Genomic DNA, 14150 nt, shown 5'->3' with positions numbered 1-14150 from the left:
ACTGGATGGAGCTACGGACTCACACAATTCACGAACTGCTTTACAATCACATTTAGCTTTCTTGGCCAGCATTTATTATTTTTTACAAACACATCATTTAAACTCCGGAACACTTCAATCCAGTGTTTAGGAATGTTGCCTTGCAGTTAATAAATTTTTAAAAATGTACAAACTGCTTCATCAATAAAATAACATAATGGAATAACCAGTGAAATCAGTAGACAGCAAGAACCAAAATTCAACCACCAAAAGCATAAGAAAATAAAGATAAATAAAGTCTTCAAAAGTAATAGGGAAGGGGGGGACATAGGAATCTCTGGTCATAAACCCCCACCACATAGTCTTGCCCAGATCAGCAGGGACAGGGATGATTTTATTGAGGGGCCCCAATGACTTTCTGAGACCACTAGCATGAATCCTGCTACAAAAAGTGCACTGACTATCATGCCCACCAGGCCTGCCAATTTCTCCTGCTAGGTGTTACAAGCCAGGAAGGGCAAAATTTGAGATAGCAAGTTGTTCAGATTGCACTTAGGCACCTTGTCCATGAAATAACTGATATTCATCCAAGTAACAGTTTTGATTCCAGGTTCCCTAATCAACATGGCATTCAGGTCAAAGTGCTTATTTTAAAAACATTTTACAAATAAGTTGCTGTTCCAGCTCCACAGAATAACTTTCACATGAGCTCTGAACCATGTTTGCATGGATCTGCTCCAAGTCTTCTGCCATCTGAGTTCTGTTGTTCCAGCCATTTCATCTCAAGCAGAAATTAAACCAGGAATTGAAATTCCAAGGATTATAAAAGCAGAAAGATAAAATAAATATATATGCAGGAGGTGTTAAGAACCTTGGAAAATAAAATATACTTGCCTGGCACAGAAAGTAGGCGCTAGGCAAGCTTTCCTGGTGACCGTATACCAGAGTTGGACTACTGAAAAGGCCCTCTCTTCAGCCACCACCTCTCTAACCTCAGAAGGTGGATGGCTCCCAGAGAATAGCCTCTGAAGCGAACTCCAAAGTATGGGCAGACAAGAGGGCAAGTGGTATGCCCTACTGCCACATCTAGCCAGACCAAGGTGTGTTTCCTCCTTCAGAATCAAATCATGGATCATTATTGCTTCTATTCTCTACAGCATGGCAACACCAATATGCAAGGGGTGTACTATTGAACAGATCAAAGAATAACACACTAAGAAACAAAAATAGCATACAAGAACACCCTAATTATACCACCTTCAACCAAGATTATATAGTAGCCACCTCTTTTTTTTAAGCACAACAATATGGAATCACTTTATATACCATTTTCCACCCATGCACGAGTAATGCCCCAACGCCAATTTTGAATCATGAAGTTAAAGGCTAATTTATGCTGGGTTTCTTCATTCGACTTCAAGCTTCACCCCAACAAAACCAGATTAAAGGAAATATACCAGGTTCTAAGAATGTTGGAGTCACCTAGCTGAATGAAGCCCACCAACCATGTATTTTAACCTATCAGCTTCTTGAGAACATTTTGTTTTTTCAGTTATAGGCAGGCAACAAAACTGGGAAGCTTACAGAGCTCCTGGTGGTTGGCTTGGTGGGTTCCATGTTGTGCAGCGTTTTATACATTTGCAAGCAAACCTACATTAAAAAAAATCATTTTATGCCAGTTTTATTTCATCAGTCCCTCTGCTGATAGACTTTCAATCTACAAATTCTTGTTATAGCAGTGGGGTGAAGAAAAAAGTTGATCTGCTGGCTTTTTAGAGTTTTTCCTCAAAACACATCAGTTTTCTTATTATAAATTTATACAGGTATGAATTGGACCATTTATCCAGGTTTACAATCAGCGCTAACAAAGTGCAACTAAAGGTCCATGCAAATTCTGACGGTGTCTGTCATCTTTTACATTTCCCCCCCCCCAACGTTGATAACTGTTTTGAAAGTAAAGCTGGTCAAGAAAAAGTTCGTAGTATATAATTAAACGGATGTTTGCTTGTAGTTTTTTGTATCCAACACTTTCTTTCCACACATTGCGCAGATGCCTATTAACGAGAAGAACAGCGAGAATGAAACATTTTCTTATAGTCCAAAAGTACAAAAACAACTGAACAAGAGAAGAATTGATGCCAAATGTCTCACCCTTTTTGTATGCACATCCCTGGCAGTAGTGGGAGCCTGGCTGATGAACTGAACTTTTGCAAATTCGGCATATTGCAAATTTGTTTTTACCATAAGGATCAAACCTAGGAAGAAGAAAAAAGTAACTGAATTGCCTATTCAGAGAAAGTTTTCCTACATACTTTCATACAGTTGGGAGCAGATAAGGATGGGGGAAGGAAGACAAGAGAGAAGACAGAATTGGCTGATAACAAAATCTTCAAAAGCAGCTTCCTCTTTATTCTGGCCTTTGGACACCTGAGATGTGTCTTTTCTGGGCCCACTCTATTTCTGTGACCCTAATTTGTTTTAACTGTTTTCATTCTGAATTTTAATTTCTGCAAGCTGCCCTAGGAACTGCATGTGAAGAGTGGGTAATGATGATGATGATAATTTAATACTTCAGTTACCTTGCCTTCTTTGATGTCAATGCCTTGTTTTCATTTAGTTTTCTCCCACCACTTTCTAAAAAGAACAAATAAGTTTATTGCTTTAAATACATAATTTGCAAAACTATTATAAATTAAAACCCGTGCTCACACAACCCTTATTTTCCAAGAATACAAAAAAGGGGGGTACAAGTGTGCAAGGTGCCCAGTTTTTCTATATTATGTACAATGTTCACAGAAATATGCTGCATTTATACAGATGATTCAAACAGAACATTTCACAAATTTTGTTCTGATTAGTACTTCAGTGTTCTTTGAATAACTGAACTAATTACATCAATTAAAGTTTCACAGATAGATTTTTTTAAAACTCCCAGGTCACTGGTACCAAACCCAGGATTCCTGTTGAGGTTTTCCAGGCAAACAAGGAGTTTTCCTACCCTTCTTTTGAGCCTGGAGATGGGATCTCTGCCACTGGAGTTGATAAATTAAAATGAGTGAATGGTTAATACCCAATGAATGAGAAAATTGATGGAAGTTCTAAAAAGAACTTTAAAGCATCATCCAAATTCTGTGCTACTGTAAAAAACTTTCAAGTCATAAGTAGGTCCCACTTGGCCACTTTTCTCCATTTCCTACTGCCTATACTGTGTAACTGCATTTCTCACCATCCCCTTCTCTCTCTTTCCTAAGCCTCACCACAAAACCAGTTGTCTCTCCCAAGCCCTACTGCTTATCTCAGTTGTAAGCACACTCTTGCACTGCTCTTGGCAGCCGTATGTGCCATCTCTCCTGGCCTAAAGAGCCAAAACAAGCAGTATATATTGAAAAGGAGTCTGCAGTGCTCACAGAGGTGTGGGGTGTGTGAGTGCACGAGGGTTAGGGTTGCCTCAAAATAACGGCTCTGTAGCAAGTTGCATATCTGGACTATAACATAAATGAGACAAACACTTGCATATAAGCATCTGAAATAAGATTGCAAAAAAGAATGCACCTTGAAGGCAATCTACCCACATTTCCAGGTTTGCCTACTAATAAATGTTGGAAAAAAATATCTACTGCAGTGATAAGACAGTATTTAGAAATACCTGTGGTGTTTCTTGCACCATCTTTCCATGTATCAGGCGTAATTACAGTACCAAGTTTTCTCTCACCTATGGAAAACAGAAATGCAAAGGCTGTGATATTCCAATCTATGTTTTGGAAGTCTTTTGAGAACACACCACATATTTCATTAGGCCCACCTTCAAATCAGTTCAACTATTTGAACATGGGTAATACAGTGTACAGTACTTCATTCTACTGTATTAATCCACCACTATTACAATTCCCTTTGAAAAGTAGACATCCATAGCTGATAAAACTCATGCAGGCCTACCAGGCTGAGTGGTCATCAACAACGAACATACAAAGGACCCTGCCAGATCCAACCAAAGGCATGCTTTTACTGAATAGAAGTTGGAGGTATATCTCACTATTTAGCCCCAAAATGTTTTGCTTCAGTGTGTGAATTGGCCCATCAACAGCCAATCCACTTGTGGTTCTGAAGCAGAGGGCCAAGCACAGACCCTTGCAGAGGGCCAAGCACAGACCCTTGCAGAGACATTATGGAGCCCTCCTACACGGAGAGGTAGGAGGCTGCTTGGAACAAGTTAAGTCTGGAAAAGTGATGCATACAGAGATGCAACAGTCACTCCCCTTCCCAGGGGCTACTTGAAGATGTATGTAATCTGAAGGTAGAAGGGGAGCTCCCAGGTCAGGGAACCCATGCTGTCAGGAGCCAGAGAGAAACCCCAATGCTCTATACCAGGCATCCCCAAACTTCGGCCCTCCAGATGTTTTGGACTACAATTCCCATCATCCCCAACCACTGGTCTTGTTAGCTAGGGATCATGGGAGTTTTAGGCCAAAACATCTGGAGGGCCGCAGTTTGGGGATGCCTGCTCTATACTATGTGACATTTCTGATTAAACGTCGCCCCCGTGACGTCACAGTCTCCGTTAACCGCCGCCCAACCGTTCCTTTAGCCCCCTCCCCGAACAAACTCACACTTCTCGCACACCATGGCGAACCACCCGCGACGAAGCCTGCGGAACAGAAGCGCCGTCCCCGTCAGCTGCCACCAAAACAAACCGAGTCGGGTCCTTTCAACTTCCGGCGGCCGCCTCAGCGTCGGCACTTCCTCTTCCGGGTTCAAGCGCCGCTCTCCCATTTCCTCCCTCCCGCTCGCACGCCTATTGGCTGAGATGGCTGAAAAGGGGGGCGGGCCGCTTGTTGTGACGCCACAGAGAACACGACGTGAGGCGCTTGGCGCTGCAGGTTGCGTCTTAAGAAGAGGATGGAGCCAGTTTCCTGGTGACGGAGGGCCGTCTTTGCGAAGCCCCGCCCATTGGCTCCTGGGGACGGACGGACAGGTAAGGTGGAGGCAGGTGACGACCCCCCACCCCAGCTCCTCTCCTCCGAAACCCAGTTCCCTGTCTCCGGGATTGTGGACGGCGACGAGCCCCCTTAGCCTCATCTACGCAGTCAGAGTTCCCTCCCTAGAGAACAGACGTGGGCGAGCTCAAGGCATGCAGGACCGGCTTTGCTTGCCTATCTGCTAGAATCGCAAGGGCTGCCAATGGGAAACACGGGATTTGGGAGCCGTGTCATGGGATGAAGCTGCATGCACAAGTACAGGTATGTCATGCACCCTGAGCCGCCACAGGTGCAGGATTCCGATTCTAAAAACCAGCCAGAGATGCAAAGCCAGCCAAGTAGGAGAGTCGTGTTTTGTTTTCTACGGACAACTTTTCTACGGCCATCAAAATTCAATTGTACGACTTGCCGATCTAACTGCAAATCACCCAGGGATCCGCCAGTAGGTTGCCATTAAGGTCGGCCCAGGCTTGCCCAAGAACACACCCAGTTATTTCCCTTTGGTTGTATGTGCAGGGAAGGGTGGAGTGAAGGAAGGAACTGCCAGGAAGGCTTGCTTGCGTCTCCTTGTTTGTTCCTCTGCCTTGTTGGAAAAACCTTGATAAGTGTCCAAAAGGAACCCCTGTTAGTGCAGGTGAGTCCTTGTAAGGGAAGTATTATGATTATGATTTATTGAATTTATATATTGCCCTAAACTCAGAGTTCTCTGGGCAGTTCACAGAACAAATTCAAAATATAAAGTCACAAAATTTATAATCAAAATAACAACAACCCCACTCCCCATTAGCACACTCAAAACACTCAATGCAAAGCCAGGGCATAATGATGCTTAACCCGTGCATACACATAGTGACTTGCATCCTCCTAAGAGCAAGCTCTGTGACTCTGCATCACAGACAAGTGGTTGTCTGCTCCGATCCTGCCCAACGCAAAGGCGCGTTGGAATTATTCCACCCCAAAGCATAGGGTGGTCAGAGATGGATTGAGTCACTGTTCTGACAGCTACTCTTTAGCAGGTGGATGTTTAGGGTCTGAGAAGCAGTAGTGACCAATCATTTCGAACCATTGTGATCTTTTTCATGTGAATCAGCTTAACTGGGACCACAGAGCCAATTTTCCTTTGTGGAGCCCGTAGCCCTCTGTGATTATTATTCTTCCTCATCCTGCATGTAGTTTCTCTTATTCTACCTAGCCCTTCCTTCACCTTGTATGGTTCTCATCTACTGTCGCTGCTACTGTCGCTATCTCCAGGACTCTTGTGTGAACCTAAATCTGAGCTAAAGGTGCCTTTAGGGGCAACCTTGATGAGATGCAAGATTTTCAGTGCCGTGTTTTATTGCAAAAAGAGAATTTCCGTTTGTTTGTACAAGAATAAAACTACCTTAATTTGCTTCTCAACAGGTGGAAATTGAAGACAGGACTAAAGGCACCATGAAAGAAACTGAAATAAAAAGACTCCTGTCTGCCAATGTTATATGTATATTCTCCATTATTGTAGCAACTGTCATTCCTTCTCTGTTTTTGGAAAACTTCTCAATCTTGGGAACACACCTGACCTGGTTATCCATCTGTTCAGCAAGTGTTGGCACTGTAAATATAGTCTTGTATTTCATTCTTAAACCAAATCCATCTAATAGAAGAACTTCACTTGCCCATAAGGTAAGTTTTAATCGTGGTAAAACGTAGTGTTTGGGGTGTCAGATAATAGTAACATTTGTACCTTTCACATCTTTTAAATATGCATCTCATACATTTTTTGTTGCAGTCCTTCAGACAGTCCTTAAGGTATGCCAGATGGGAGAATAGAGCTTTATTCCAGCTACCTGATAAGTTCATGGCTGAGATCAGATTTTGAACTGAGTACTTCTGGGGAATCTTTTTGGCTTTGCAGGCCTAAACACATGGGCCAAATTTGACAGATGGACAGACATCAGGTGATTGGGCACTTTGAAGTCCCAAAGTTAGGACTCTGACAAGGTTAGACAACACAAGGCTCTTTCCTTCGTGGTCCTTATCTCAGGTCTAGGACTGCAGTGATAATATTTGAGATTCTTTACTTTATAATGTCCCATGTTGAGTTCTTTGACTTTTCACTTATCAAAAAGGTTATAGATCAGGGGTTCCCAAACTACGGCCTGCAGGCCAGATGTGGCCCAAATGGCCTCCCAATCCGGCCCGCGACGCCCCCCGCCGCCCGCTGCCGCCGCCCGCTCTTACAGCACGCAGCGCGGCGGCGGCGCTTCCAGATCGAAAAAAACGCCGAAAATCGTTTGTGCGCATGCGTATGGGCCTCTCCCGACCCAGAAGAGGTCATTTCCGGTGCACTTCCGGGTCGGGGGGAGGCCCATACGCATGCGCACAAATGATTTTCGGCGATTTTTACGACCTGGAAGCGCGCCACCGCGCCAGTAAGTGTGTGTGCGCACGGGCGCGCACTCCCTCCGGCCCGCCGTGCGATCGGCATGGCGGGCACCGGCCCAAAGCCGGGTAAGTCTGGGGACCCCTGTTATAGATCTAAGGCAGACATAGGCAAACTCAGCCCTCCAGATGTTTTATGACTACAACTCCCATCATCCCTAGCTAACAGGACCAGTGGTCAGGGATGATGGGAATTGTAGTCCCAAAACAGCTGGAGGGCCGAGTTTGCCTATGTCTGATCTTAAGGCTAGGACCAATCTCAATCATTTTCATTCTCTCCTGTGTGGTTTTTGCTGATGTGTTTTCCATTTGACTTCACTGGCACATGCCTGTTTGCAAAACGAACAAAAGTAGTTGCTGTGCATCTTCATAGAATTCATAGAATCATACAGTTGGAACAGATCCCAAAGGGTCATCTAGTTCATAGAATCATAGAGTTGGAAGAGACCACAAGGGCCATCCAGTCCAACAATGCAGGAATCTTAACTAAAGCATCCATGGCAGATGGTTATCCAACCTCTGCTTAAAAAACCTCCAAGGAAGGAGAGTCCACAACCTCCCGAGGGAATCTGTAACACTGTTGAACAGCTTTTGCTGTTAGAAAGTTCTTCTTGGTGTTGAGTCGGCATCTCGTTTCATGTAGCTTGAATCCATTGGTTTGTGTCCTACCTTCCAGAGCAGGAGAACACAAGCTTGCCCCATCTTTCATGTGGCAGCCCTTTAGATATCTGAAGGTGACTCTCATGTCTCCTCTCAGTCTCCTCTTTTCCAGGTGAAACATGCCCAACTCTCTCAACTGTTCCTCATGAGGCTTGGTTTCCAGACCCTTGATAATCTTGGTCGCTCTCCTCTGAACATGTTTCAGCTTGTCGGTATCATTCTTAAATTGTGGTGCCCAGAAAGGGTTCTAATCTAACTAAGTTCTATTCAGGCAAGACCCACTGAAATTAATGGGCATGACTAACAGGACCTGTTGGGAGTTATTGAACCTAAGTTAGTCACACCCATTAATTTCAGTGGATCTAACCTAAGCAGAACTTGGCTGACTGCAGCCCGATGTCAATAACACTACAAGGCTTTTTTTTCTAACTATTTTAATCAGGCTTAAACACATGCAGCTGAAACAGCTGGATATTTTTTTACCTCTGCTTCTCCCTCCTCTTTTGTTGTGCCCTGTGTCAAATTTTAGATTGTAAGCTTCTTGAGGCAGGGACCTGTCCTCCCCTGCTTGTATAAAGTGCCATGTGTGCCATTGGCACTATATAAATAAAGTTTTTCTTTCTTACTCTCAAAGGTGGCAAGGTTTCTAAGATGCTGTGTATACTTCTTCATGTCTTGCATCCTATTTCATGGAATAATTGTTCTTTATGGAGCACCGCTGATAGAGTAAGTTGCTTTATATAAAGCACACACATCATAAATTACAACGCCAAATGTCCTGTACTGAGTCATTTGGACCCAGGTCTTCCCAAGTTTGCATGCTTTGTAGTAGACCCAGGCGTTTGCTTGGACTTTTGGAGTATTGTGTACAGGTCTGGTCACCTCTCCTTAAAAAGGATATTGTAGAGTTGGAAAGGTTCAGAAAAAGGCCAACAAAATGATTGAGGGGATGGAGCAGCTCCCCTAGGTGGAAAGGCTGCAGCATTTGGGACTTCTTAGTTTTGGAAATAGGCGAGTAAAAGGCGACGTTATATAGGTGTTCAAAATTATGCCTGGAGAGAGTGGATAAGAGGAAAGGTTCCCCGCCCCCCCTTTTTTTCATAACACTAAATCTTGTGGACACCCAGTGAAACGGAATGTTGGAAAATTCAGGACAGACGAGCAGAGGTACTTCAGACAGCACATAATTAAAGTATGGAATTTGGCCACCAGCTTGGAAGGCTTTAAAAAAGGATTAGACAAATGCATGGAGGACGAGGCCACCAGTGGCAACTAACCATAATGGCTATGTTCCATCTCCATTGGCAGAAGCAATATGCTTCTGAATACAGTGGTACCTCTACATACGAATAACTCTATTTACGAATGTTTCTACTTACGAATGGAGCTCCGTCCGCCAGCTTGGATGCGGTTTAGATAGGATTTTTTCTACTTACAAATTTTTAGATAGGATTGCTTCGACTTACAAATTTTTTCTCCCAATGCATTCCTATGGGATTCGACTTACAATTTTTTTCTACTTACGAATGTGCGTTCGGAACACATTAAATTAGTAAGTAGAGGTACCACTGTACCAGTTTCTGGAAACTGAAGGAGAGCAGAATACTCTTGTGCTGTGAGCCTCTCATTGACCACTTTGGGAACAGGATGCTGGACTAGGTGGATCCTTGGCCTGATCCAGCACGACTGTTCTTATGAGTGGGCGATGATGCCTCTTGCTTGTATGGATTAATGTGTGTGTGTGTTTGTGTATAAGTCTCCTGTGTAAAGGTAAGAGAAACATTTGTTACTCTATGTCTGCTTTTGGCTCTGGACCCACTCACTACTCACATATGGTCCCTGGAAGGTGGCCCATGATGGAATGTGATCCTCTGTCTATTATAGAACTTAGGGAAATTGAAATCCACATTGAAGTATCCTTTCTGTTGAGAGACCTTGGAAGAGAGCTTCACTGACCCATATGCTGTTGCCTCCCTTTTTTCCAGGTCAGTACTGGAGACCTTCCTATTTGCAGTTCTTCTGTCCACATTTACTACATTGCACTGCTTGTGTTTGCTGGGGCCAAACATTCACATGTGGCTCAGAGTGTTCAGTAAAAACGGGTAAGTTGCATGCAGTATCCTAATTTTACTACTTCCCTCCAATAGAGTTTATTAAAGCTTAAAAGAAGATATACAAAGATTAATATTAAATACAACATACCTTTTGTAACACATAAAGATTAAAAAAGCCAACCTAAGTAAAGAGAAAGGGGGGAAATAGGGCTTCTGATTCTTTGACTGTCAGCCATATAAAAAAGTATTCAAAACATTCACTCCAAGGTAACCCCCAACTTTTCTACTTTCTATAAAACAGTGTTTTCTTCAATCCTCAAACCCAGATATCGCAAGTTCACTTTCTTTTTCATGCAAAAATTCCATAATGGGTTTCCAGTTATTAATAAATATCAACAATGATTTTTCTCTAATTAAACATGCCAACTTCTCCATGTCAGCCAAGTCCATTAATTTCAGCAACCATTCCCCCATAGTAGGTAATGATAAATCTTTCCATCTTTGTACATATAAACATCTCACCACTGTAGTCATTTAATGAAATAATCTTCCATAATCCTTTTCTAATTGTATAACCATTGGTCCTGAAAGGAAAACTTCTGGCTTCAGTTGAAATCTTTTTAAAATATTCTGTATGATTTGTATACAATATTTCTTAGCTTTTTTTTATGTGTCCACCAAGTATGTTAAAATCTCTCTTCATATTCTTCACATTTCCAGCAAACATTTGGAATGCCTTTATATGTTCTGAAAATTTTTGCAGGACTTAAATACAGTACCAATGAGCAGTTTCCTAATTTTGCATTACCACGAGTGTACTTCTCTTATTTTTAGGAAACTCTACTAAATCCAATTAACTACTAAGATTAAAACAAGCTGAGTGTAGCTAACATCTCTTAAACACCCAATCATTATCCTCAAAGCAATTTCGTATGATTATAACCTTCTGAAGAAAGGACCACATGTGAACGGGTGGAAAAGGCACAGGAGATTATTCACCAAGGGTGGTCAGTTTAGTAAAAACAGTGTCTAAATTTATTAAAACGTCCATTGTTGGGTTTTTTTGTTTGGAAAACTGGAGAAATGTACATGTTAGTTTGAAAACTCATTGTGAGCAGGGATGGGGGCTGTCACAGTGGCCTGGGTGGGCTACTTCAGAGAAATGACTCCACACAGCTCTGCATTTTATTGTTTTATTGGTGCTGTGTATTTACAGTGCTAAAAGCAGTGCTATTTACAGAGATTAACACATCTTATCGGTCTTCTTCAGAACCTCCGAATGGAGGTTGGCGCGTTCTTCTCCAGCATAAAAGCTTGGGGAGACCCAGCCTCTTCCCCCGACGTTTCTTGCGCAATTCCGGAGTCGGTGGGATTGGCCTTCCCCCCTTGCTCCCCCCTTCCTGTCCCACCTTGGGCAGTGGCTCCGCTACCTTGCCTGAGCCTTGGACACCACTTCCTGCTTCTCCACTTGAGTCGGAACTCTCCCTGCTTTCCCCAGCGCTGGGAGATGGGCTGGATCTCAAGATGGGAGGGACCTCCCGATATCCCCTGTCCCTCACAGGGAGCTTGAAACATTTAAATAGAAATTCAAGGATTGGAATCAAACCAAAAAGTGTGATCAAGCTTGCTTTTTTCACAGTTTGCCTTGTTTCCTTTACATTCTTCAGTGTGTGTATTGACGTGGATAAAAGGAGTACTTGCGTCCCTGAAGGCTGAAATACGAAAGGGCTGTAATTCTTGCTAAAATTATTGCATCGTTTTGGAAAGCTAGACTTACTATTGAGCTGAATCAGGCAGAACGTCGCAGTCAGTGATCAGTGATATTTCTGATAGGAACCTGCCATATACCAAGTCAGACCAGTGATTCATCTAGCTCAGTACTGCCTTCACTGGCTGGCAGCAGCTCTCTGGGGTTTCAGACAAAAGTTTCTCCCAGCCCTGCCTTGAGATCCCAGGGATTGAACCTGGGACCATCTGCATACAAATTAGATGCTCTACCACTGAGCTACAGGCTTTCGTCCTTAGATGTGATCCACCGAGTCTGCTTCATTTTGTACCTGTGCTTATTCTATTGTTAATAGGGAGACGCACACATAGACATACCCTGTATAACTTTAGCATGGGATTTCAGTCTCTCTCTCTTATTTTTAAAGTGGCAAACAGCAACAAGAAAGCAGTTCTCACCCCTACCCCTAATGGCTTGACACTTTTGGTGAATGATTAGCTTTATTTTCTGGATGCTGTGTGCTCTTTAAGGTGTGTGGGGGGAAGTAAATTGATGCAGTCTGAAAAGTCTGTTGGGTCTGGTTATTGCCTGAATGGGCGGCTGCCTGGGAACCACATCTGTGCCACCTTGGGGTTCAAGATGGAAGTAATGCAGGCTACAAATGCAAGGAAATAACAGGTTATTATTTTGCTGAAGGATTCCATCTATTACATTTGAATAGGGTTTCAATATTGGCATGGAAAAGAGACTGGAAGAAATGTTTTTAGGAAAGATTGCAGACTGCTTTGGTCGCATGACTGATCAGGTGGAAAGAGGGGCTGAACACGAGCGTGCCGGGTTTTGCTGTTGATGTTCTTGTTGTTTTAAATTACACCCTGCTTAAATCCGCCCCATCAGACTTTCCAGTAGCTTAGGACAAAAAACACAATAAAAACCTGTCCTCAGACAATTTGAAATCCTATCTTGCAAACCTCTTTTATCTCTCCTCCCTGAGTTCTGAAGGCCTTTGCAAAACGGGGAAGTTTTCATGCTAAGGTGGAGGTATGTGTGTGTGTGGGGGGGATGCCTCCAGTGGGCCGGATCCTTATGTCCCCACACTGTGCGTGAGTCACATTTGACAGGTGAGCGGAGCCACCCACTTGCCAATTGCCTGATACCACAATGACATCAGGTGGCCGGCTTTGCAGGCAAAGGCACAACCCACAGGATGCTGACAATCAACTCACTGTTAGGCCTTACCAAGCCCTGGGGTGTAGCACTCTGCAAAATCTGATGAGAGGATGGAAGCCCAGGAGATTCCTTGGAATCTTGTTTTTATTATTTATGTTTGATATATGATTGTAAAAATTTTATCTGAAAAACCAAATAAATAATTTTTTTGAAAAAAGAAAAAGAAGGAAAGAAAATTTGCCCTAAGCAAATTTACATGGCATAATTTTCCAGAAAATGTTCCACTTCAGAATTTTTCAGGAAACTCCCATCACTGGCTGCTTAACCCACCCCCACCCCCTTGAAGTGCTTGCTTTGGATTGGAGGAAGGAATCATCTTTGTCTGCTCATACAGCTGCTGTGATAAAATCTGGAGGTTCCCTCCCTCCTTGCCCTGCCTGGCAGCTGCATTAGAGTGGTGGAAAAGTGTTGAGATATTCCCCTTGTCTCCCACCTCACACGTGGTTTGGTCCTGTCAAAATCACTGTTAATAAGTGCTTTTGTTAACAAGTCATCTGTCATCTCAAGAAACACTAGCAGAAGGCTCTTCTGTGACAGAAGGAGTGCAACAAATACTTTCTGATTTCTCATTCCCCCCCCCCCCCCAACCCCAGCGTTGCTATGGCTCAGCTCTAACATTAGGCACCGCTTATGGAAAAAGAGTAGGGAGAACCGAAGATAATGGCAAATGGTGTCATTGTGTACTGTCGGTTTGGATTGAGTATATATGTTCAGTGACATATTATTCCACTTGAATCATCTCTACAGAATACATTTGCTAAAGTCCTCCTATAGAGGCAACAAATAGTTGTCCTTTTTATTTCACGCATCTTCAAGTAGTGACAATTAACATGTCTCCTGCTAAACAGGCGCTTGCTTTGTTCTGTTGGGGTCAGTGTCTACAGTAGTTTTAGAAGGCAGATGCAGAAATTGTGCTGTTGACCACAGTCTGGGTGTGTGTGTGTGTGTTGATGTTCTCGCACATGAAAAATTGTGGCTTGCTTCCAAGTATCGAGAGCAAAACACTGACATTCATGGACTTAAGATAGCCGTGTCTATTAAATTCAATGGGTCTGTAATCCAAGTATGATTTTAGTTGGATACAAGCACACGGTTTTTATCTGATTT

General features: G+C 43.2%; 2 protein-coding genes across 3 annotated transcripts in view; one reads left to right on the top strand and one right to left on the bottom strand.

Annotated features, from left to right (window-relative positions):
• Positions 1–46: 46 nt before the first annotated feature.
• On the bottom strand, positions 47–4705 carry CRIPT (CXXC repeat containing interactor of PDZ3 domain). Its single transcript, XM_035111174.3, has 5 exons — positions 4587–4705; positions 3626–3691; positions 2559–2613; positions 2131–2234; positions 47–2033 (listed from the first exon to the last, which is right to left on the bottom strand). The coding sequence occupies exons 1-5, from the start codon at positions 4600–4602 to the stop codon at positions 1969–1971; spliced, it is 306 nt and encodes a 101-aa protein (XP_034967065.1). The 5' UTR covers positions 4603–4705; the 3' UTR covers positions 47–1968.
• A 116-nt stretch (positions 4706–4821) lies between these two features.
• The window catches only part of PIGF (phosphatidylinositol glycan anchor biosynthesis class F), a 31782-nt gene continuing 22453 nt past the window's right edge, over positions 4822–14150 (top strand). The window contains exons 1-4 of one of the 2 annotated variants that reach the window (XM_035111176.3): positions 4822–4951; positions 6357–6614; positions 8668–8759; positions 10019–10135. In XM_035111176.3, coding sequence (XP_034967067.1) covers positions 6387–6614; positions 8668–8759; positions 10019–10135 — 437 coding nt within the window. In that variant the 5' untranslated portion in view covers positions 4822–4951; positions 6357–6386. Of the gene's footprint in view, positions 5217–6356; positions 6615–8667; positions 8760–10018; positions 10136–14150 lie in introns of both variants that reach the window. The other variant, XM_035111175.3, reaches the window with a different exon arrangement.

Source organism: Zootoca vivipara, chromosome 3 (genome assembly GCF_965207765.1).
Source record: "Zootoca vivipara chromosome 3, rZooViv2.hap1.1, whole genome shotgun sequence".
Lineage (NCBI taxonomy): Eukaryota > Metazoa > Chordata > Lepidosauria > Squamata > Lacertidae > Zootoca > Zootoca vivipara.
Note: the sequence above shows the minus strand (reverse complement) of the source record. Positions and strands in the feature narration are given on the sequence as shown.